This window comes from Lipotes vexillifer, unplaced genomic scaffold, assembly GCF_000442215.2.
Source record: "Lipotes vexillifer unplaced genomic scaffold, Lipotes_vexillifer_v1.1 scaffold1223, whole genome shotgun sequence".
Lineage (NCBI taxonomy): Eukaryota > Metazoa > Chordata > Mammalia > Artiodactyla > Lipotidae > Lipotes > Lipotes vexillifer.
In genome coordinates this window covers 735,415-762,051 of record NW_006795957.1, presented here as the reverse complement: position 1 = coordinate 762,051, position 26,637 = coordinate 735,415, and the positions used below count along the sequence as shown (strand labels likewise).

General features: G+C 42.2%; 1 protein-coding gene across 1 annotated transcript; it reads right to left on the bottom strand.

Annotated features, from left to right (window-relative positions):
* NLRP7 (NLR family pyrin domain containing 7) lies at positions 1 to 24,827 on the bottom strand. The gene is made up of 8 exons (XM_007468050.1): positions 24,774 to 24,827; positions 21,941 to 23,526; positions 20,603 to 20,716; positions 8,938 to 9,108; positions 6,339 to 6,509; positions 5,875 to 6,045; positions 4,129 to 4,296; positions 1 to 304 (listed from the first exon to the last, which is right to left on the bottom strand). The coding sequence occupies exons 1-8, from the start codon at positions 24,825 to 24,827 to the stop codon at positions 1 to 3; spliced, it is 2,739 nt and encodes a 912-aa protein (XP_007468112.1).
* Between the last annotated feature and the right edge of the window lie 1,810 nt (positions 24,828 to 26,637).

The following is a 26,637-nucleotide window of genomic DNA, read 5'->3' as shown; positions in this document are numbered from 1 at the left end:
TCAGGAAAGGAAGTTACAACATAAGGACCTGGCTGTTCTGGCATTATTGCATTCAATCGTCAATTGTGGATTGCTTTCTTTCACATCCTTCAACAGCTTCTGGATTTCCATGGTAGATTTGTCTATCTTCAACCTGAGTGTCTTTAGGGGGCCATTCTTCTGTTTTAAAGCCTCAAGGAGCACCATTATTCCACTCTGCCCCAAGATGTTCTGGCCCAGGTCCAGAGTTTCCAGGCTCTGGTTTCTAATAAGAGCAGAGGCGAGATCCTGGCAACTGAAAGGGGTGATGGAACAGCCCCAGAGCCTGTTGAGAAAGTACAGAAACCCACTCATTTAAGCGAGTTCCTATGGAGAATCTACCATGCTGCCAGGCATACTCTTACTTGCTGAGGACCTAGCAGCAAAGAAATGAAAATTATTTTCTTCATGGAGCTTATTTTAGTGACATCAGGACACGTTGTATTGAAGACGGGATGACAGTGTCAGAACAAAATAAACAGGATTAGGATTAATAGGAGAGAGAAGGATTAAGTAGATTTGTGATGGTCAGTGAATTCCACACTGCAAAGATGATATAAGGGGGAAAAAGTAAAATACAGAGTGAACCATTATGATATTTGGGGGAAGGAAACCAGGGTAGCTGAAATGCCAAGCTAGCAGGAAAGTAGAAAGAGTGGCTCATAACTATTTATAGGATCCCGGAGAATCTTGTAGGCTATTATAAAACCTTCAGATTTTATCCACAGTGATACGAGGAGCTTTTGAGTCTTTTGAAAGACAAGTGCTATGGCCTGGATTGCAAGTTGAAAGACACCTTGGGGGTGATGGGTTGAGAACCAATGCTGGGAAATCAAGAACTGAAACGTGCAGACTACATTCAGAGATAATGCAATAAATCCAGATGACATACTGAGTGAAGTGAGTCAGACAGACAGAGACAAATATCTTTATATGATATCGCTTACATGTGGACGCTAAAGAAACGGTACAAATGAACCTATTTACAAAACAGAAATTGAGTCACAGATGTAGAAAATAAACTTGCGGTTACCAGAGGGGAAAGGTGTCAGGGAGGGATAAATTAGGAGATTGGGATTGACACATACACCCCACTATATATAAAACAGATAACTAATAAGAACCTACTGAATAGCACAGGGAACTCTATTCAATACCCTGTAATGACCTATATGGGAAGAGAATATAAAAAAGAGTGGGTATATGTATATGTGTAACTGACTCACTTTGCTATACACCTGAAACTAATACAACAGTGTAAATCAACTCTAGTCCAATAAAAAATTTAAAAAACCCTATGACAGCTGGTAACCCAGACGAAGCGTTAGTGGTATAGGTGATGGGGTGGTAGACGGTCATCTCGTAGGCATCTGGAAAGAGGTGCCTCAAGAGAGTTTGAATGTGAGGTGTGAAATGATGAAAGGAACAAAAGAGCAGAAGCCTGAGAGTCAGTGAACAGAATAGGATTGTATTCTCTTAGACGTTACAGCAAGTTGAGTTATTTAAGCTAGTAATGCATTATGTTACCATGGCCTCCATTCCTTATCTCCTTTTCCCAGAGCTCCTTCTAGACTAAAAGATGTCTTTGCCAGTGGAGGACAGAGGGAGACCCTCTTTGGGGTAGATACAGCTCATGCCAGCTTATATATACCCTAGTTAGCCAACTCAAGCCAGAATGACCCCTCAGCCACATGCCCTTGACCACTGCACCACCTGCACATCTATCTATATCCAGAGTCTCTAACCATCCTTGTGCTGCCCCAGGCACTACGGTAGCCACTGGAGATACAGAAAATAGATTCAATTTCTCTCTAAATAAAATTAACAAGTAAACGGATGAACAAAACATGGTATATCCATACAATGGGATATTACGTAGCCATATAAGGCATGACATGCCTACACCTGCTACAATGTGGATAAAACCTTGAAAATATTATGGTAGCTGAAAGAAGCCCGACACAAAAAGCCACATATGAAATATACAGAATAAGTTAATCTTTAGAACAGAAAACACATTTGTGGTTGCCAGGAGTAGAAGGGAATGGAGAGTGACTGCTTCCTGGGAATAGAGTTCTCCACTGGGGATGATGAGAAAGTTCTAGAACTGGACAGTGGCAGTGGTTACACAAGTATAGTCAGTGCCACTGAGTTGTTTACTGAGTGTACAGTGGTTCATTTACGTCGTGTGAATTTCCCCCTCCATAAAAATAAGTGTTTAAAAAATGTATAGTTCTGGTGATTGGGCAGGACAATACTAGAGTCAATTTATTATTTGTTATAGAGAACAGATCATGCTGCAATAGGATAGTCAGAAGACCTCTGAACTATCAAAACTAGTTTGTTCTGCCCCAAAACAACTAAGGTGAGGAGTATTGGCAGACAGCCCTGCAAACTCCAGGGTCTGTATGCTCTAGTCAAAAAAAAAGAAAAAGAAAAAGAAAAACCCACGAAATACAAATGAACTTATTTACAAAACAGAAATAGACTCAGACATAGAAAACAAATTTATGGTCACCAAAGGGGACAGGTGGGGGGAAGGATAAATTACGAGTTGGGGATTAAAATATACATGGTACTATATATAATACAGATAACACACAAGGATCTACTGTATAGCACAGGGAAGTATACTCAGTATCTTATAATAACCTACAATGGAAAAGAATCCAAAAAAGAATATATATATAAAATGAATCACTTTGCTGTACACCTGGAACACAAGATTGTAAATCAACTATATTCAATAAAAATTTTCTAAAAACACTAAGGACAAAGACCTTGCAGTGGAAGAAAGAATTGGGTGGGTTCTGGGAACTGAGGGGCTAGTTGAGTGATGTACACACCAAGGTGGGGAGAAAAGCATGAGATGAAGTTCGACAGACAGGAAGGGGGTCCCGCATAGACCATGGTCTGAGACTTGGTAGCAAATATGGATTCACATGCTTGTTATATAAAAATGTGTACAATGAGGGCTTCCCTGGTGGCGCAGTGGTTGAGAGTCCACCTGCCGATGCAGGGGACACGGGTTCGTGCCCCGGTCCGGGAAGATCTCACATGCCGCGGAGCGGCTGGGCCCGTGAGCCACGGCCGCTGAGCCTGCGCTCTGCAACGGGAGAGGCCACAGCAGTGAGAGGCCCGCATACCGCAAAAAAAAAAAAAAAAAAAAAAAAAAAATGTGTACAATGAGGCTGATGAGTTTACAAAGTAATTCACCAAATGCATTAATTGTGCCGTTATCAGGACGGGTCATAGAGAAGACTTGCCCATTCTGTAAGGGAAGAGTTAAATGTCCTAAGTCACAGCTAATTAATGTCAGATGGGATCTGAACCAACTTCTGACGTCAAAGCCCCTGTTCAATGCCTTCGCTATGCTGCTGGGCTTGTGTTCAGTGATCCAGAGAGATGAATTCCCATCTGTGGATACCATGGATTTTCCTCTCCACCTTCTACTTCAGAGGAGCTCAGACTTGACTGAGTGTTAGAACCAACCAGAATATCCTTAAAAACTCTGATACCTGGGCTCCACTTCCTCCAAGACTGAGTTCATCTGGGGGAAGCATGACCATCAAGAATTTTAAGTTCCCCAGGTACAGCCAAGATGCCAGGATAGTAAACAAAACCACTGTATATCCTAGTGTGCTCTCTGCTCAAGGCTGAGGAAGTCTTTACATTTATATAACCCAGATTCTCTTTCCTTTAGGCTTCTGGTTGCAAAGTAGGTTGCATCAATGAGATACCTTTGACAGACTTGGAAGAGAGAAGTGATTCAGAGCTCGCCGCCCTGTTGGGGGCCACTGCATATCCTGAGGGTAGTATCCATCTACAGTTCCCTGGGTACTGAACTGGGGTAGGCCCACTGTGTCCTGATCACGGGACCCCACCAGAAGGAGTGTGATCCTGAAGTCTATTTCACTAGAGGCTATTCCCACTTACAACCACTCCCTCTGGCCCTCTGACAAACTTTGTCAGCACCCAGTTACCTGTATTCAATTTCTGCCGGGGTTTGCTCCTGAAACTGGACAAAGTGATACTATCGCAGTTTGTATTCCAAATCTCTGAAAGATTAAATATTTCCAAAACATCTTTAAAATGAAGAAAGCAACTTACCCTAGACATTTCAGGTTACAATTTGGTTTCTTCAAAGCTTCAGAGAGAAAGCACAATCCAGTGGCTATGGGGTTGAAACCCAGGTCCAAGTCTGTTAGGCTGGAGTCTCCTTGGAGAAGCTTTGAGATGTATTTGCAGCCACGTCTGTTTATGTTGCAATGACACAACCTACAATTATAGTCATATGAAGAGAAGTCTATTATCCCTCTGTGACACACATCCTGTGAAATGGCTGTTACTTCCAGCATCACTTATATGCTACCTTGAGCCATATGCTTTCAGGTAGGCTACATAAAAACATAAAACACATGGAATGATGATTACAGTATGTCTACCCTGCCTAGATGGTACAGTGTTAAACTGGCCTCTGTCTGCCACCTTTTATTATGGAGAAACAGACACGCATCTCCTAAGATACAGGTTTTCCTAGCATGATAGCGTATCACGTAGGTGAAGGGCTCTGGATTCAGACAGACCTGAGACTGAATCTGAGACCTCACTTATGTTCTGCACGGTTAGGTCATTAGGATTCCACTCTCCCTGTCTTATGTTTTATTTCAAGTCCTGTATTTAACTGTCCCAGCGTAACTGTGGTACATCAAAAGCACAACATTCATGATCCGAGTGGCTATGTCTCTAATTTAAACACTGCAGACCCCTCCAAGCTTAGACTCCTACAAATCCTCCTGACCCCAGAGAAGGATGTTCCCATGGTACAGTTAGGCAGGTGGACCTGCAATCATCCCTAAAAAGCCTTGTGCCCCACGTACGGCATTAACAGTGACAGAGGCTGTAGACCTGAAGTGACATGACAGACAGCAGGTGGATGACAACTGGACCAAAAGATGCCATGCTTTGTATGATGTGACACCTGAAAACCATACTTGAATCTAGGGCGCTTGGGGAGAGAAGCTAAAACAAAATCTAAAATTAAGTTTTGACAGCCTACAAACTGGAGGTTTGGTCAAACATTGCCTTTATGTATTTAAGGTAATGATCATTGATACCTCAGTTTATAGAGGGGGCTTCATACCCACTACACAGATGTGACCATAGGCAAACTAAGTGGCTAAACTTTGGTTTTCTAATTAGCTAGTTGGCAAAACTGAAACAAAGGTAACTATTGCTTGTGGCTGTAAGGCCAAAAAATTCTCAAAATTTAGTAGAGTACCTGATACACAATAAGTGCTTATAAGCATCAGATGTTTGTTGTTGTTTAGATGCCTAAATCAACTCTGTAAAACAGAGCAGTCTATGTAGTGACATCATATGGAAAATTTTATATTCTTCTAATGAATACCGTTGAAGCAGAAATATGATCTCCTTTTCTCTCTCTGCCACTATAAATTGAACACCTGGCTTCCTTTCCGGTCTTGAACCCTACTATGTAACTCAATCCACTCCCATTTGCTGGAAGATGTCATGTGAATTTTCAGAATATACACAGAACATCGGACCTGAGAATCAGCTGCTTATCTCAAATTCTCAGAATAGGAAGAGGCTGGAAGGTCAACCTTACTCTTAAAAGACATGCAAACATTAACATCTGTTTCTAACTTTCTCTTTCCCTAATTTCCACCAGGATTCAAGTGGAATTATTCAAGTGGAATTATTAAGTACTCTTGTTTCTGTCCTACTTGAATCCAGGTGTGTGAATGTACATATAATATACACACATGCACACACAATACACACCACGTGCACGCGCGCACACACACACGCGCGCGCGCGCCAGCAGGGACTTACACCAAGGTCTGTAGTTGACATTCGGGGTAACTCAAGCCCTCACACAGAATTTTCACCCCGCCAACGCCAAGGTTGTTTTTGGCCAAGCACAGGTGGGTCAGCCTCTGGTTGACAATCAAAGCAGAGGACAGCTCCTCGCAACAGGCTTCTGTAAGGTGACAGTTTTCCAACCTGCAAAAGCACCATGTAAGTGGTAAGACATTTCCGAAGTCCAAACTTCCCAGCTGACAGCCCTTAATGCAAGTCCCCACCCTCTCTATCCTGTGCTAGTGATCAAAGCCTGAAGGACCAGAAATGAGACAAGGGCAAGCAAAAATGCAGGCTTCATCCACCTGGGACCAAAATGGGCACCAGGGGTCTCCATCTGTAAGAGGTCCCCTAGGGTTTGCCCTGTAAGTCTGGTCTTACCATTGCTGTTCTCTATGTGGCCCCAGACCTAAAATGGGAAGAGAGGAGAGACTTACGACAATTTCTGCAGGAAGCACATTGGGTGTCTCAGAGTCGAACAAAGCAACTTGACACCCTCATCCGGAAACTCACTGGCTGTGAGATCCAGGCATTTCAGGGACTGGTTGATTTTGAGGGCCGAGGAGAAATCAGCCCACCGCTGAGGGGTGTCAGAACAAGAACCCAACCTGCGGGATAAATGGGGGAAAGTCATTCTTCTCGGAGGACAAAGAGACCTTGTCAGCTAATTATGCTTGGAGACTGTATCCCTGATTCTCGTGTCATTCTGCTCCAACATGCGTCAAACCCTGGCCTGAACTATTAGAGAGCTGATCTCCTTTGCTTCTTCAAGTATCTCTGTGGCCATTTGATCATCATCCAGCCTCATCTCTAAGAGGAAAATAAAAATCAGTAATGTGTGAAGTTTCACCAACATGGCCTATTTCCCAAACCCCACTTTTTTTGTTTGTTTGTTTTTTTGTTTTTGTTTGCAGTACGCAGGCCTCTCACTGTTGTGGCTTCTCCCGTTGCGGAGCACAGGCTCCGGACGTGCAGGCTCAGCGGCCATGGCTCATGGGCCCAGCTGCTCCGTGGCATGTGGGATCTTCCCGGACCGGGGCACGAACCCGTGTCCCCTGCATCGGCAGGTGGACTCTCAAGCACTGCGCCACCAGGGAAGCCCAAACCCCACTTTTTCTATCACTTTCCCTGACCTGAGTCTATCCCAATCCCACTTAAATTTAAATGTGATTCTATTGAAAAAAAAAATTTGATGCCTGGGGACTTCACTGGTGGTCCACTGGTTAAGACTCTGCCTTCCAATGCAGATGGTGCGGGTTCGATCCCTGGTCGGGGAACTAAGATCCCACATGCCTCGGGACCAAAAAAACAAAACGTAAAACAGAAGCAATATTGTAACAAATTCAATAAAGACTTTAAAAATGGTCCACATCAAAAAAAAATCTTTTTAAAAAAAATTGATGCCTGAAACTCAAAAAGTTCAATTTCATAAGTTATTAGGGAATATGCTAATTAAAACAAGGAGATATAATTTGACACTTAGGCAGCCATGTCCAAAGTTTGAGTTTGTGTTCCAAGAACAAGAATAACTGCAAACTCCTTCTGTTGATGGAAATACAAATGTGGTGCAGCTATTTTAGAGAACGTTGAGGCAATCCATTACACTGGGTTGGAAACTCAGCTGCTCTTGTAGACACAAATCAGAGTACAGGACTCCAGGACAAGCTTGTTTGAATAATGGCTCTGCCCCTAATGTTCAAAATATTCACAAGTTAGTTAAACTTTTTAATATTCTTTTTTCCCTTCATCTGTTCTTTGGGGAGAGATGATACTTTGCCATGCAAATAAAGGATAGAATCAATCCATATACTCTACCTATTAGAATGTATGTCATAAGCAAAACTGGAGTTCTTAAAATCAGTACCTTTCTTCCCTTAAAGCTTAATCTATAACAAGGACATTATAAGTTTACGTAATTTCAATACAAGGTAGAATGTAAAGTGTCTCAAATCAATGAGCAAAAAACAGGAGATTCTGCACCAGCCATTTGTCATTCTGGAGCTTCGGTATATCCACTTAGAAATGTCATTTATCACAACTTCAGAGTAAACATTTACTTTTATACGTCACCTAGTAAACATCTTTGCCATAAATTATGAAGTATAATTTCCTCAAGAATTTCAAAACGAATGTTTTCTATAAATTTGAGATTTTATGAAACACATAAACACTAAATCTAAGTCTGTAATCTGATTTTTTTAATATCATGCTTAAAACGTGTACTTTCAATTGTTATTTCACTACCCACATTTCTCAAGACTCTTTTGCGTCAAGTCTACTTGTCTGAATAAAAATCTAAAGAAACAAACAAACAAAAACACACTTCAGAGTAATAGATGCTTTTTCTAATTTAATGAAAGACAGCACCATCAGAAATCATCCATAATGGTAAGAGCTGCCATTCGTGCCTGGTGCCTATGCAAAGCAGTTCACACCCCATGTTTCATTCAATCCTCAAAACCCCGTATCATGGATGAGGGAACAGCTCAACATCATATAGGTCATAAATGTCAAAGCAAGGTTCCCAAATCCAAAAACCTGTGTCACTAGCCAGTACCTCACGCTGCTACTCAACTAAGTAGAGGGGGGGTGGAATGGTACCCTAACGATGGGTGATGATAATCAGAGCACTCATTACGAGATCTCGCTGAGGATAAGGAAATCTGGCAAACCAGTGAGCTACCAGGAACCAGAACACTCCATGTTTCCACAGCATAACTGAGTGACCAATTAAGGCTGATGGCTACTCCAAATCACAACAGGTAGGTAACATGCAACCTGAGATGCCATGTCCCTAAGCTAGAAGATGACACAAAATTCTGAGTGTCTCCTTGCATTCAGGACTCATTATTCAATGCAGGAGGCTAGCTGGCTGAGGAAGGACTATAGGCTGACGTGCCATCCATATTCTCTGTGAGAATATGTTCCCCTGTTTAACATGGTACCCAATCAGAGTGGCCGCCACCCTCTTCTTTCTTGTTTACAGAGCTCACAGCATCCTTTCCACGTTGAGAACAGCAATGACAGGAGACCTACTTCAGATACTGCAGATTACATCTTGGATGTTTCAGGATCTCACACAACAGCAGCAAGAGCATCTCATCACCGTGGACACTGCCTTCCAGAACCAGGTGTGTCAGACTCTTCTTACCAATGAAAGCCAGACAGAAGTCCCGATACGCATCGGCAGGGGAGACGTTCTTAATTCTAGGGAAAATAAAAAGAAGGGATTCATTCCATCTTGAGTGCTGTAGATGGGTGGTGCTGAGAACACAGTGGGATGAGAAGTCACAAGTCAAGACAGGGATGGGGAGCTGGTCTGGTAAGCTGAATTGAAGGACGAGTCAACCGAGCGATAGCTGGATAGAGGAGGACAGACTACTAACAGATGTAGTGTATGGTGATGGGGAGGAAGATGGAATTGGATGGCAAAGGGCTTGATACACCCTTGTCTTTGCTCATGCTGATCTTCAGAGAAAAATCCCCATCCTTATTTTTTGTATTGGGGTGACACATTTTGCTCCCCTACAAAATTTCTCTTTGACGTGAATATTACTTCACGCTGAAAACAATCAAGGCTGAAAATGCTCAGGAAGAGACTTTGACCTTTCCCCTAACTTCCTGAATAATTTAGATAGAGGGACTGTTACAGGAACAGAGCTATCACCAGAGATCTCTGCAAAGAATACGGGCTAGGTGTGGTAGGGTCAACTCTTAGAGATCAGAGCGCACTCTGTGTCCCACTGTCTCTGCAAGACCCAGCAAACATTTGTTTAGCAAACATTTGCTTTTCCATCCCCATGTGAATTGCCTTCCTCCCCTTTGAAGTCTCAAACAACTACCCCCAACATCCTCTATCATCTTTAGTTGAAGGTAGTATTTGATGTGAAGATTTCAGCCATTGGGGGAGTTACTCAATTTCTCTGGGTCTCTCCCATGCACACATGCTATTAAATGTTTGATTTTCTCCTGTTAATCTGCCTCATGTCAAATTCACTTTTACACCAGCCAGAACCTACAAGTATAGAGAAAATTTTCTTCCTCTCAGATGATATTTTATCCTTTATTTCTTTCAACATTCAGTTCACATACAACTTTCCCTCCTCCTCAATGCCTGACTTTTTCCATTTAAGAATAAATCACTTCCTACTTTATCCCCATGTAGTCATTTGCATTTCCACAAAGCAGTTTTCATTTAGGCTACACTAAGTTGTGGTTTATAAGTTAGCAAATAAATTACAGACTCCTTAAAAGTAAGTACCATTAAGAGTTGTTGGGCTTCCCTGGTGGCGCAGTGGTTGAGAGTCTGCCTGCCGATGCAGGGGACACGGGTTCGTGCCCCGGTCCGGGAAGATCCCACATGCCATGGAGCAGCTGGGCCCATGAGCCACAGCCAATGAGCCTGCGCATCCGGAGCCTGTGCTCCGCAACAGGAGAGGCCACAACAGTGAGAGGCCCGCGTACCGCAAAAAAAAATAAAAAATAAAAAAAAAAATAAAAGGGTTGTTTGGTGTTCACTTCAGTAGTACATATACTAAAATTGGAATGATACAAAGAAGATTAGCATAACCCCAGTGCAAGGATGACAAGCAAATTTGTGAAGCATTCCATATTTTTCATAAAAACCAAACAGAGAACACAAGTATAATACAAAAGAAAATCAAACCACAAAAGGGAAGACAAAAAGAAAAAGGAAGGGACAAAGAAGAAATACAAAATCAATGGGAAAACAAGGTTTAAAATGGCAATAAATACAAATCTATGGATAATTACCTTAAGTGTCAAGGGACTAAATGTTCCAATCAAAAACACAGAGTGGGGGCTTCCCTGGTGGCTTCCCTGGTGGCCCTGCCAATACAGGGGGCACGGGTTCAAGCCCTGGTCTGGGAGCATCCCATATGCCATGGAGCAACTAAGCCCATGCGCCACAACTACTAAGCCTGTGCTCTAGAGCCCATGAGCCACAACTACTGAGCCCACGTGCCACAACTACTGAAGCCCACACGCCTAGAGCCCACACTCTGCAACAAAAGAAACCAGCGCAATGAGAAGCCCACACAAGGAAGAGTAGCCCCCACTCGCCGCAACTAGACAAAGCCCGCACGCAGCAACAAAGAGCCAACGCAGCCAAAAATAAATTAATTTTTTTAAAAAAGATAACTATCCTTTAAAAAAAACACAGAGTGGCAGATTGGATAAAAACAAGAGCCTACAATATGCTGCCTATAAGAGACCCACTTAAGGGCAAAGGACATACATAGATTCAAAGTGAGGGGATGGAAAAAGATATTTCATGCAAACAGAAATGACAAGAAAGCAAGGGTAGCAGTACTCAGACAAAACAGACTTTAAAACAAAGGCTATAGAGAAAGATAAAGGACACTATATAATGATAAAAGGATCATTACAAGAAAAAGCTATTATACTCATCAACATATATGTACCCAATATAGGAGTGCCCAAATAGATAAAACAAATAGTAACAGAAATAAAGGGAGAAATTGACGGGAGTACAATAACAGTAGGAGACTTTACCACCACAGTGACATCAATGGACAGATTTTCTAGACAGAGAATCAATAAAGCAACAGAGATCCTAAATGATACAATAGAATAGTTAGACTTAATTGATATTTTCAGGACATTACATCCCCCTCCCCCAAAAAACAGAATACACATTCTTTTCAAGTGCACATGGAACAGTCCCTAGGATTGATCACATACTAGGGCACAAAAGAAGCCAACACATTTAAGCGTATAGAAATTATTTCAAGCATCTTTTCTGACCACAAAGGCATGAAAGTAGAAATCAACAACAGAAAAAGAAACAAGAAAAAACAATTACATGGAGAATAAACAAGTTGCTACTAAAAAAACCAATTGATCAACGATGAAATCAAAGGAGAAATTTTAAAATATCTGAGACAAATGACAATGAAAACAACCCTGCAAAATCTATGGGATGCAGCAAAAGCAGTTCTTAGAGGGAAGTTCATAGTGATACAGGCCTTCAAGAAACAAGCTAAATCTAAAATAAACAACCTAGCCCACCACCTAAAAGAACTAGAAAAAAGTACAAAACCTAACCTAAAATCAGCAGAAGAAAGGAAATAAAGATCAGAGAGGAAATAAATAAAATCGAGATTAAAAAATAGAAAAAAAATCAATAAAACCAAGAGCTGGTTCTCTGAAGGAGTAAACAACATTGACAAACCTCTGGCCAGGCTTACCAAGAAGAAAAGAGAAGACCCAAATAAACAAAAGAAATGAAACATGAGAAATCACAACTGATACTGCAGAAATACAGAAAGCCATAAGAGAATGCTATGAACAATTATATGTCAACAAATTTGATAACCTCGAAGAAATGGACAAGTTTCTAGAAACACACAGCCCACCAAAACTGAATCAAAAAGAAATAGATAGGGCTTCCCCGGTGGCGCAGTGGTTGAGAGTCCGCCTGCCGATGCAGGGGACGCGGGTTCATGCCCCGGTCTGGGAGAATCCCACATGCCGCGGAGCGGCTGGCCCCATAAGCCGTGGTCACTGGGCCTGCACGTCCGGAGCCTGTGCTCCACGGCGTGAGAGGCTGCAGCAGTGAGAGGCCCACGTACCGCAAGAGAAAAAAAAAAGAAATCGATAATTTGAACACACTGATCACTAGAAGTGAAATAGAATCTGTAATTTTAAAAACTCCCTACAAACACAAGTCCATGACCAGACGGCTTCACAGGTGAATTCTACCAAACATACAAAGAACTTATATACTAATCCTTCTCAAACTCTCCCAAAAGAATGAAGAGGAAGGAACACTCCCAAAGACATTCTATGAAGCCACGATCACCCTGATACCGAAACCAGACAAAGACACCACCAAAAAAAAGAAAATTACAGGCCAATATCCTTGATGAATATGGATGCAAACATTCTCAAAATATTAGCAAACCAAATCCAACAACACATAAAAAAGGTCATACACCACAACCAAGTTAAATTCACCCCAGGGTCACAAGGATCATTCAACATATGCAAAATCAATGGGATACACCACATCAACAAAAGAAAAGACAAAAAACACATGATCATCTCAATAGATGCAGAAAAAGCATTCAATAAAATTCAACACCCATTCATGATAAAAACTTACAAAAGTGGGTATAGAGGGAACATCTCAACATAATAAAAGCTACTTATGACAAACCCACAGTCAATATAATACTCAATGGTGAAAAGCTGAAAGCCTTTCCACTAAAATCTGAAACAAGAATAGGATGCCCACTCTCACTTCTATTCAACATAGTATTGGGAGTCCTAGCCACAGAAATCAGACAAGAAATAAAAGGAATCCAAATTGGAAGGGAAGAGGTAAAATTGTCACTACATGAGGATGACATACTATATATAAAAAAAACCCTAAAGACTCCACACAAAAACTACTAGAACTGATCAACAAATTCAGCAAGGTAGCAGGATACAAGATTAACATACAGAAATTGGTTGCATCTTTTTACACTAACAATGAAATGTAAACAAATGTAAATAAACAATCCCTTTTTAAATCACATTTAAAAAGTAAAATACTTAGAAATATACCTCACCAAGGAGGTGAAAGACGTATATGCTGAGATCTACAAAACATTAATAAAGGAAACTGAAGACGATTCAAAGAAATGGAAAGATACCCCACGCTCTTGGATTTGAAGAATTAATAGAGCTAAATTGGCCATACTATCCAAAGCAATCTACAGATTCAATGCGATTGCTATCAAATTATCCATGACATTTTTCACAGAATTAGAACAAATAATCCTAAAATTTATGCAGAACCACAAAAGACCCAGAATTGCCAGAGCAATCCTGAGGAAAAAGAAAAATCAGGAGGCATAACCCTCCCAGACTTCAGACAATACTACAAAGCTACAGTAATCAAAATAGCATGGTACGGGCACAAAAAACAGACATATACACAAAGAAAGAAAACTACAGGCCAGTATCACTGATGAACATAGATGTAAAAATCCTCAACAAAATACTAGCAAACAGAATCCAACAGCACATTAAAAGGATCATACACCATGATCAAGTGGGATTTATTCCAGGAATGCAAGGATTCTTCAATATACGCAAATCAATCAACGTGATACACCATATTAACAAACTGAAGGAGAAAAACCATATGATCATCTCAATAGATGCAGAGAAAGCTTTCAACAAAATTCAACACCCATTTATGATAAAAACCCTGCAGAAAGTAGGCATAGAGGGAACTTTCCTCAACATAATAAAGGCCATATCTGACAACCCCACAGCCAACATCGCCCTCAATGCTGAAAAACTGAAAGCATTTCCACTAAGATCAGGAACAAGACAAGGTTGCCCACTCTCACCACTCTTATTCAACATAGTTTTGGAAGTTCTAGCCACAGCAATCAGAGAAGAAAAAGAAAGAAAAGGAATCCAAATCGGAAAAGAAGAAGTAAAGCCGTCACTGTTTGCAGGCGACATGATACAATACACAGAGAATCCTAAAGGTGCTACCAGAAAACTACTAGAGCTAAGCAATGAATTTGGTAAAGTAGCAGGATACAAAATTAATGCACAGAAATCTCTGGCATTCCTATACACTAATGATGAAAAATCTGAAAGTGAAATCAAGAAAACACTCCCATTTATCATTGCAACAAAAAGAATAAAATATCTAGGAATAAACCTACCTAAGGAGACAAAAGACCTGTATGCAGAAAATTATAAGACACTGATGAAAGAAATTAAAGATGATACAAATAGATGGAGAGATATACCATGTTCTTGGATTGGAAGAATCAACACTGTGAAAATGACTCTACTACCCAAAGCAATCTACAGATTCCATGCAATCCCTATCAAACTGCCACTGGCATTTTTTACAGAACTAGAACAAAAAATTTCACAATTTGTATGGAAACACAAAAGACCCCGAATAGCCAAAGCAGTCTTGAGAACGAAAAATGGAGCTGGAGGAATCAGGCTCCCTGACTTCAGACTATACTACAAAGCTACAGTAATCAAGGCAGTATGGTACTGGCACAAAAACAGAAATATAGATCAATGGAACAGGATAGAAAGCCCAGAGATAAACCCATGCACATATGGTCACCTTATCTTTGATAAAGGAGGCAAGAACATACAGTGGAGAAAAGACAGCCTCTTCAATAAGTGGTGCTGGGAAAACTGGACAGGTACATGTAAAAGTATGAAATTAGAACACTCGCTAACACCATACACAAAAATAAACTCAAAAGGGATTTTAAAAAATGGATTAAAGACCTAAATGTAAGGCCAGACACTATAATACTCTTAGAGGAAAACAGGCAGAACACTCTATGACATAAATCACAGCAAGATCCTTTTTGACCCACCTCCTAGAGAAATGGAAATAAAAACAAAAATAAATGGGACCTAATGAAACTTCAAAGCTTTTGCACAGCAAAGGAAACCATAAACAAGACCAAAAGACAACCCTCAGAATGAATGGGAGAAAATATTTGCAAATGAATCAACTGACAAAGGATTAATCTCAAAAATTTACAAGCAGCTCATGCAGCTCAATAACAAAAGAACAAACAACCCAATCCAAAAATGGGCAGAAGACCTAAATAGACATTTCTCCAAAGAAGATATACAGATTGCCAACAAACACATGAAAGAATGCTCAACATCATTAATCATTAGAGAAATGCAAATCAAAACTACAATGAGATATCATCTCACACCGGTCAGAACGGCCATCATCAAAAAAATCTAGAAACAATAAATGCTGGGGAGGGTGTGGAGAAAAGGGAACACTCTTGCACTGTTGGTGGGAATGTACATTGATACAGCCACTATAGAGAGCAGTATGGAGGTTCCTTAAAAAACTACAAATAGAACTACCATACGACCCAGCAAACCCACCACTGGGCATATACCCTGAGAAAACCATAATTCAAAAAGAGTCATGTACCACAATGTTCACTGCAGCTCTGTTTACAATAGCCAGGACATGGAAGCAACCTAAGTGCCCATAGACAGATGAATGGATAAAGAAGATGTGGCACATATATACAATGGAATATTACTCAGCCATAAAAAGAAACAAAACTGAGTTATTTGTAGTGAGGTGGATGGACCTGGACTCTGTCATACAGAGTGAAGTAAGTCAGAAAGAGAAAAACAAATACCGTATGCTAACACATATATATGGAAACTAAGGAAAAAAATGTCATGAAGAGCCTAGGGGTAGGACGGGAATAAAGACACAGACCTACTAGAGCATGGACTTGAGGATATGGGGATGGGGAAGGGTAAGCTGTGACAAAGTGAGAGAGTGGCATGGACATATATACACTACCAAACACAGGGTGGATAGCTAGTGGGAAGCAGCCGCATGGCACAGGGAGATCAGCTAGGTCGTTTGTGACCACCTAGAGGGGTGGGATAGGGAGGGTGGGAGAGAGACGCAAGAGGGAAGAGATATGAGAACATATGTATACGTATAACTGGTTCACTTTGTCGTAAAGCAGAAACTAACACACCATTGTAAAGCAATTATACTCCAATAAAGATGTTTTTTTAAAAAAAGCCAGACATATAGATCATTGGAACAGAATAGAGAGCCCAGAAATAAACCCATATACCTATGGTCAATCTTCAACAAAGGAGGCAAGAATATACAATGGGAAAAAGTCTCTTCAGCAAATGGTGTTGGAAAAATTCGACAGCTGCATGCAAACCAATGAAGTTAGAACACACCCACACACCATACACAAAAAAACTCAAAATGGTTTAAAGACATGAACATAAGACATGACACCATAAAACTCCCAGAAGAGAACATAGGCAAAACATACTGACATAAATCATACCAACATTTTCTTAGGTCAGTCTCCCAAGGCAATAAAAATAAAAGCAAAAATAACCAAATGAGACCTAATCAAACTTACAAGCTTTTGCACAGCAAAGGAAACCGTAAACAAAATGAAAAGACAACCTACAGAATGGGAGAAAATATTTGCAAACAATACGACCAACAAGGGCTTAATTTCCAAAGTACACAAACAACTCATACAACTCAATAAACAACAACAACAAAAACAACCCAATTGAAAAATGGACAGAAAACCTAAATAGACATTTGTGCAAAGACGACATACAAGGCTTCCCAGGTGGCGCAGTGGTCGAGAGTCCGCCTGCCAATGCCGGGGACACGGGTTCGTGCCCCGGTCCGGGAGGACCCCACATGCCGCAGAGTGGCTGGGCCCATGAGCCATGGCTGCTGAGCCTGCGCGTCCGGAGCCTGTGCTCCGCAACAGGAGAGGCCACAACAGTGAGAAGCCCACGTACTGCAAAAAAAAAAAAAAAGAAAAAAAAAGGAGACATACAGATGGCCAATACACACATGAAAAGATGCTCATCATCGCTAATTATTAGAGAAATGCAAATCAAAGCTATAATGAGGTACCACCTCACACCAGTCAGAATGGCCTTCGTTAAAAAGTCTACAAATAACAAATGCTGGAGGAGGTGTGGAGAAAAGGGAACCCTCCTACACTGTTGGTGGGAATGTAAATTGGTGCAGCCACTATGGAAAACAGCATGGAAGGTCCTTAAAAAACTAAAAATAGAGTTACCACATGACGCAGCAATCCCACTCCTGGGCATATATCCCAAGAAAACTATAGTTCAAAAAGATACATGCACCCCTATGTTCATAGCAGCACTATTTACAATAGCCAAGACATGGAAACAACCCAAATATACATCGACAGATGAATGGGTAAAGAACTTGTGGTATACAATGGAATACAACTCAGCCATAAAAAAGAATGAAATAATGCCATTTGCAGCCACATGGATGGACCTAGAGATTACTATACTAAGTGAAGTAAGCCAAGCAGAGAAAGACAAATACCATATGATGCCACTTATATGTGGAATCTAAAATATGACACAAACGAACATATCTATGAAACAGAAACAGACTTAGAGACATAGAGAACAGACTGGTGGTTGCGAAGGAGGAGGGGCGGTGGGAGAGGGAAGAATTGGGAGTTTGGGATTAGCAGATGCAAACTATTTATATATAGGATAGATAAACAACAAGGTCCTACTGTATAGCACAGGAAACCATATTTCATATCCTGTAATAAACCATAATCGAAAAAATATGAAAAAGAATATATATGTATAACTGAATCACTCTGTTGTACACAAGAAATTAACACAATATTGTAAATCAACTATACGATAAAAATTTTTTTTAAAACAGCGTTGTTTGTTTTTTATTTTCCTGTCATCTAGCGTGACTGTAGGATTTTAAATGGGATTTGAATAAATCTTAAGTGGAACATAATTTTCTCTAATCAAACTCTGGGCTTCAAGAAACATTTCAGTGTTTAAAAAAGATTTTCCCAGCACCTAACTGTGCCACCTTCTTGAGCATAAGACTCTTTCAACCTCATGTTATACAATAATGAAGCTAGCTCGTAAGTTTTCCTGTGTAGATAGTAGGAAATAACTGGGGAAAGGACTTTTGTCAGGGCCTCTTTTTAAAGCATGCTTAATCCACCCTAATTTGAGGGGGAGAAAAAAAAAATCAACACCTGGATTACCGCCTCTTCCGCTACAATCTTATTTCAGATCTTGATTTTCGTTTTTGTTTTTAGAGCTTCTTAACCTGTTTTTTTAATATAAATTTATTTATTATTTATTTATTTTTATTTATTTATTTACTTATTTATTTATTTTTGGCTGTGTTGGGTCTTCGTTGCTGTGCACAGGCTTTCTCTAGTTGCGGCGAGCGGGGCCTACTCTTCATTGAGGTGCACGGGCTTCTCACTGCGGTGGCTTCTCTTGCTGCAGAGCGTGGGCTCTAGGCCCGCGGGCTTCAGTAGTTGTGGCGCACGGGCTTAGCTGCTCTGTGGCATGTGGGATCTTCCTGGACCAGGGATCGAACCCGTGTCGCCTGCGTTGGCAGGAAGATTCTTAACCACTGCAGCACCAGGAAAGTCCTCTTAATCTGTTTTTATCTAGTACCTCCAAACCTGGCAATTCACCCCCCCACACACACACTATGAAATACTTTTCTCCATAAACAGGCATTTGGTCTTATAACCCTCAACGCTTCACTTTTAGATAATGAACATTCCCTGTGGCTCGTTCAGAAGTTCATAATTAAATTTCAGCACAGAGAGCCAGAATAAGGGAGACGCTACTGTTCAAAGCTCCTGCCTAAAGGGTCCTAAACTCTTAGTGGAAAAAATTAAATGTACCTCCTAGTTTTTATTCTCTCATGCACACCTTATAAAGCCAGAACAATGTAAACGTTTCAAAGTCATACAGAAGAAATTGCCACCTTTGCTGGCACCAACCTATGTTAGATTTTTGTGGCCTTGTACACACAAGTCCTATGGCATTCTGAGGTGAACCAGATACATGTCACCTGACATCAGCAGGTACAGTCAGCTGACGTTTGGCATAGCAATTTGTCCAAGTAAATAACACAACCTTTTCAGTGGCTTAATTAAGCCTTCTAAGGTATGTTGGTTTGGGGGAAGTTTCAATGTATCCGTGTAATTTTAAACATAACTTATAAAGTTTATCCCCTGAATATGTGCTGTGTTTTCCTTTTGTTGTGGTTTTTTTTTTCCTTTGGGGACTGGGGGACTAGACAGCTACATGTAAAAGAATGAAACCAGACCATTTCCTCACACCATATACAAAAATAAACTCAAAATGGATTAAAGATTTAAACTTAAGATCTGAAACCATAAAACTCCAAGAAGAAAACACGCAGTACTCTTTGACGTTGCTCTTAGAAATATTTTTTTGGATCTGTATATTCAGAGAAGGAAACCAAAACAGAAAACAAATGGGACTACAAACTGAAAAGCTTTTGCAAAGTGAAGGAAACCAACAAAACAAAAAGGCAATTTACTGAATAGGAGAAGATATTTGCAAAACAATATATCCAGTAAGGGGTTAATATCCCAAATAGAGAACTCATACAGATTAATATCAAAAAATAAACAATCCAATTAAAAACGGGTGGAGGATCTAAATAGGCATTGTTCGGAAGGAAACATACAGATACCCAACAGATAATCACATGAAAATTATGCTCAGCATCACTAATTGGGGAAATGCCCATCAAAACCACAATGAGATATCACTTCACCTGACAGAATGGCTATCACCGAAAAGAACATGTGTTGGTTTAAAAGGACGTGCTAATAATCACCTGCCCAGGTGACCCACGTCTTAAGTTGCTTCTGCCACAACCTACTCTACTCAGACTAATTTCTCAATCCCATCCCACACATTAGTCATAAGTGCACCATTGGCTTCATCGATACATTCTTACTCACGTATCTGAAACTTTCCTCTCTGGAGTATTTCCCCAATTCCCACCCAGTTCTCCTAACACGCATGTGGCTATATTTTCTATAGGCTGAGTTTTGAATACGCCCCACAGCAGATGTATGTGAACATCCAAATTCCTGGCCAAATTTCATAAAAATGACTCAACGTAATATTCTCCAACTAGACACATTTAAGGATAGCAACCATTTCATTTCTTTGCATTCTGAGCACCTGACTGGTCAGAGCCTGGTTGGGCATGCCAATACTGCTCCCACATTTAAAACACCTGGGGATCACCATTGCAAGATCAGCTGCTACTTACACGACTTTCTGGAGATGACAGGTGACATGGGTTATCTGCTCACAAAGAATCCTCACTGAGGACTGACTCAGAAAGCTTTCCCTCACATCCAGAAAGTTCAGGTTCTTGTTTGAACTGAACACAGAGCAGAGATCTGCCCAGAGGTGAAGAGAATGATGGTCGTGCTGTGACCTAGGAGAAAGGCATCGACAAGACCACCTATGAAAAGCACATACAGGAAAAGCAACAAGAATGAGTAGGCTGCACAGCAAAGGAAAGCATCAGCCAAATAAACATGAACCTACTAAATGGGAGAAAATGTTTGCAAACTGTGTGTCTCATAAGGGGTTAGTATCTCAAATATATAAAGAACTCAAACAGTTCAACTCAACAGAAAAGAAAAACTATTGTAGCACGTGGGCCGAGGACCTGAATAGACATTTTTCCAAAGATGACCTACAAATGGACAACAGGGACATGAAAAATATTCAACATCACTAATCACCATGGAAACACAAATCAAAACCACAGTGAGATACCACCTCACACCTGTGAGAATGACTAACATCAAAAAGACAAGTAACGGACTTCCCTGGTGGCGCAGTGGTTAAGAACCCGCCTGCCAACGCAAGGGACATGGGTTCAAGCCCTGGTCCGGGAAGATCCCACGTGCTGCGGAGCAACTAAGCCCGTGCGGCACAACAAGAGAAGCCACCGCAATGAGAAGCCCGCGCACTGCAACGGAGAGTAGCCCCCACTCGCCACAACTAGAGAAAGTCCACGCACAGCGACAAAGACCCAGTGCAGCCAAAAATAAATAAATAAATTTGTTTATCTATTTTTTTAAAAAGTGGTGAGCTGATCAAAAGGTACAAACACCCAGTTATAAGATAACTAAATCCTGGGATGTAATGTACAGCATGGTGGCTATGTATTAAAACAAATTTTTCGAAAGAATTGGCAGGGAGGGAAGTTATATGAAATGTCTAGAGTGTCCTGAGCCCATTTGCCACACAGAAACTATAATCTATAAAGCTACAGTATTATACTCTAGTATCACAGTATACTATGCTATAGCATTATAGTATATATAATATATAGTAGTATATACTATAAAACTATAATACTAAAAAAAGTAAGGTTCCAAAGCCTCCCATTCCTAATCTGAACATCATGTTTCCCAACTTTAATGGTGAGCTGGCAGAAAGAAGTTTCAGCCAGACATTCCAGAGAATTCTGACCCTAAGCCATAGGGAGTAGTAGGGACTCTGTCCTCTTCCTAAAAGAGTGTGGGCTGAGGCTGAAGATGGGAAAACTAGTAACATTAAAAACATACATATTTTTTAAATGGGTTCTTACCTCTCAATCTGAGCATCTGATTTCAACGTGGTGTCATTCTCCAGGAATATCCTCTTTCCTACCTGCAGTGAAATTTTCTGCAAGTTTTGACAATGTTTAAGGCAGAAAGAAGACTGCGTCATTTCCAACGTATTGGTCAAGCGGATGGAGATCTCCGTGACGGGGGCCATTGCATCCTCCACCAGCTTCTCCTCCTGAGATTCATAAAGACAACACAAAAGCTCCTTCGCGTCCGCGGCTGAGAAGGGTTTCTTCCCATGGGGCACTGATCTGCATCTCAGTAACTGTTGCTTGACCTCCGTGGATACCAGACAGCCAAAAGTCGCCTCCAGCTCCATGGCCCTTTCTTTGTTGGAGAGGCCAAATACAAAGTAGCCCACCTGGGTCAGGTTGGGGTTCTCTAGTCTTCCTTCCTTGGACAGCAGCTCCTGCACATCCCCAACGTGGCACCTGTGGCCACCCACGTCCTCCTCCTCTGTCTCCAAGACATAGAACATGGCGGCAAGAAACTGCTGGACGCTGAGGTGGATGAAAGAGTAGCAGGCCTCACAGTCTTCGCTCTTCTGGAGAATATTCTTGTCCAGGAAAGGACAGAGGGCAGACTCCTGTACCCCAAGTCTCCTGAGGTCTTCTGCATCAAACACAGATGTCTGTGTCCACGTGCCCTCAGCAGCCAAGAGGCACACAGACTTCAGCGGAGCTTGGAGACAGTCACTGGGGCAGCTGCTGCGAGCTGCTGTGAACTGGCTGCAGAGGAAACGCAGGAACAGGGACGTGGTGGTCCGGCAGGTGGAGGCAGGGTCTTCCCCCCTCTCCATCTGCCGTTTCAGGCACGTGCAGACAATCCCGCACACAGCAGGCGCCGAGCCCATGCGGAACAGAGCTGCGTTCTTCTTTGTCAACTCAAAAGCTCGCAGGGCTTGAGTCTCCTCTTCAAAGTGTTTCAGGAAATACGCCTTCCTGTCCAGCTCCAAGAACCCCTCGATTTCTATGAAGAGTGGCTGTTCAACCAGGAGCCGGAGCCCCCTCAGAGCCCCCGGTCGAGTGGTGATCACTAAAGTGGACCTGGGTAACATTTTTCTCTTCAGCAAACTCCCCAGGAGGACGGGCACTGGCTTCTGCTTCTTCCAGTCGCCACATATGTCATGGATGAGCGCCCCCGAGGGGACTCTCAGCTCATCAAAGCCATCAATGACGAACAGGATTTTGCGGGCTTGCGTGAGGATCCCTGGAACGGCATCCTGCAAATCCGGCCCGTTCGCAGATATCAGCTCTGCAAAAGTGCACGTCCCCTTGTGGTTGAGGTCCTTGCAGCTGAGATAGAAGGCGGAATTGGATGTCTCTGCCTGGTCGTCCTGTGTCCAGTCCAGCATCAGCTGTTTGGCCACTGTGGTTTTCCCGACGCCGGCAGGACCATGCAGCACCACTGTAAGTGGCATCGAATGTATGGACGTTTGGGGCTTCAAGTATGACAGCAACTTTGGGCTTCTCTGGGTAATGTTGTGGAAACCACCATCATCTCCTGGCCAAAGTGTATTCTTCCAGATAGAAAATTTCTCCATCGTGTTTCTCTCTCTCCTATTCACCTATATTGATCTGTAATGGGAGAGAAGTGGGGTGCCACTGATTACACTTAGCTGGAAAATTCATACTGTAAAGAACCAGCGTCAGGGAGGAAGTAATGTTCCTCTACGCTTCTGGGCTCTTCTGGCTGGTCTAAGAATTAAATTGACATGAGATGGGTTAACAAGAGAAAAAAACAAAATTTTAATAATACATACATGACCCAGGAAAACTGAATTACTCACCAAAATGGCTGAAACCCTCACCTTAAATACCATCTCAGCTAAACAAAAGAAGGAAGATGTTGAAGGTAATGGTTTGGGATTTCAAAGGAGAGAAAGGAAATACACTTGGAAATGGAAAAGCAAATATTCGGTAGACAGATGTTTGCTGGGCCAGCAGGAACTATGGGACCCAGAGTGCACTCTGACCTCCAGATCCCGCTGAGTTTCCCCACCACCCTTAGCCCACGTTCTTTGCAGACATCTCTGGTGATAGCTCTGTTCTGGGAACAGGGTCTCTATCTAAAGTCTTAAGGTGGTTAAGAGGAAGCCAAAGTTTCTTCCTGAGTAGTTTGGGCCTTGATTGTTTTCAGCTTGAATAATCTGACGCCAAAGAGACATTTTGGGGTGGTAAGTTTTGCTCCCCTACACCAGAAATGAGGAAGAAAAGGAAAATTACCACGCACACGACCAAACACCAAAGCTACGACTGTAAGACAGTAGTTCCCTGGCGGTCCAGTGGCTAAGACTCCAATGCGGGGGCTGTGGGTTCGATCCCTGATAGGGGAACTCAGATCCTGCATTCTGCATGGCCAAAAAAAAAAAAAGGCAGTAGTTCTCCACCTGCGTTTTCTAACCCCCAAGTCTCCTTTTGCCTCTCCCAATGATACCTAGCAGGGCCCTGTGGGACTCCTGGGCACCAAGCCTTTCTGTGTCCCCCATTTCTTGATTACAGGAAATAGCCTTCATTCAGCCTCCATGACCTTCCCTGAGTTCCAAGAAGCAGATTCAAGCAGTTGTTAATTAGGGGGATGTGAGACCAGGGAGAAACAAACAGTCAAGAGAAACATTTGTGCAGCCTTGGGGCAAGGTCCTGGTTCCCCATCAAGGAATACATACAACAATATCTTTGAGCTGTTCTGCAGATACTGAAACCCCCTCCAGGTGGGAGAAGTTAACGGTTAATGATGATATGCTGCCCAAAAGCACATACACCCCTGACCAGCTGTAACTTGAAGGTTGATGACGCTGACTTCCACTTACCTCACTACCAACCAGTCAGAAGAAATGTCCACGAGCTGATCACGGCCTCCTTGAACCATTCCTATAAGACTCCTCACTACCCGCTCCAAGGGGGCGGGGCGGGGCAGGGCAGGCACAGCTTTGCGGGCGTGAGCCCGCCGTGCCCCCCTCTGCCTGGCAGAGCAAGAAAGCTATTCATTTCTACGTCACCCAAAACTGTCTCCGAGATTTAATTCAGTGTCGGGGTAGAGGCCAGATTCAGCTGCACTAGCTTTGAGTTATCTATTCTTTGTACTGTGAACCCTTCGTTAAACCCACATGGATGAAAGCTCGACCCACAGGGCTATTCGTGCTTCCTAGATTAGACCTTATTGTAGATAAAGAGAACTTCAAGTATTCTTGAGTCTACTTTATTTTTATTATGGTAAAATACACAACAGTTTTAACCACTTTAATGCGTACGATTCAGTGGCACTGAAAACATTTTCAGAGCTATGCAACCCCATCACCACTATTTAGTTCGAAGACTTTCATCGCCCCAAACAGATACCCCGTATGCATCAAGCATTCATTCCCCATTTCCCTCTTCCCCATCCCTGGCCATCAATAACCTGCCCAAAAGACTCAGAAAGAAACTTTGACTTTCCCCCTAACTTCCTAAAAAATTTTAGACAGAGGGTCTCTTCTTGGAATAGAGCTGCCACCAGAGGTATATGCAAAGAACATGAGCTAAGTGTGGCAGGGGGAACTCAGCAGGGCCTGGAGACCAGAGTCCACTCTATGCTCCTGCCTGGCCCAGCAAACACTTGTTTACCAAACATTTGCTTTTCTGTCTTCCTGTCAATTGCCTTTCTCCCCTTTGAAGTCCCAAACCGCTACCCACAACATCCCCTTTTGTCTTGAGAAATGGAATATTTCCTGCCATATCAGTAAACAAAGGATGTCACAGTCATCAGCATTACAGCCACCAGCCACCAGCGAGCTGGTGAGCCCTGAGGGAACTCAGGATGAGAAAGCAGGACACTGACCCCAGATAGCCAAGGTGCCTGTCAAAGGGATGGTTTCAGTGAGCCCAGACTCTTGCGTCTTCCCATACATAGAAAAGTGCTAAGTGCCTTAACTCTGTCTTTTATTAACGGTAACCTTTTGTTCCTACCACCTGCCCTTTATTGCAAAACTCCTGTATATCCTAGCTCCCCCCTCACCTCCTCAGAGCAGTTCTCTCAGGGTTACTTGAGACCCTGACTCCCAGGCTTGAAGTCCTCAGCAAACCCCCCAAATATAACATAACTCTCAACTTTTAGGTGGTGAAAATATTTTTTTAGTCGACAGTCTTTAGCTGAAGATGGTACTTAAGGTAAGGGTTTTGGCCATTTTGGCCAGTTATGCAGTCTCCCTGACTCTCTCCCATTTATACATATGGTGCTAAACAACTGTCATATTTTTTTCTTGTTTATCAGTCTCTTAGGCCAGGCAGAAGACCCTAGAAGGGTGGAGGAACATTTCTTCCTCCCTGACATATTAAAACAAGATAAAACTCAATGGAAAGAAATCAAAAGATTTGGAAAAGGCGCTTCAAAAAAGGAACGGCCAAATAGCCAATAAGCATACTGAAAGACCTTCAACCTCATTAGACTTCAGAGAAATGCAAATTAAGAACCTGATGAACAGAAAAAAACGACACCCCCATCAGAATGGTTAAAATTAAAGACGGGCACAAGCACTTCACACAATGAAGGACAACTCTTACACGCTGGCACAGGTAAACGGAGAAAACAGGGCTCCCCTGGTGGCCCAGGGGTTGAGCATCCGCCTGCCAATGCAGGGGACACGGGTTTGAGCCCTGGTCCGGGAAGACCCCACGTGCCGCGGAGCAACTAAGCCCGCGCG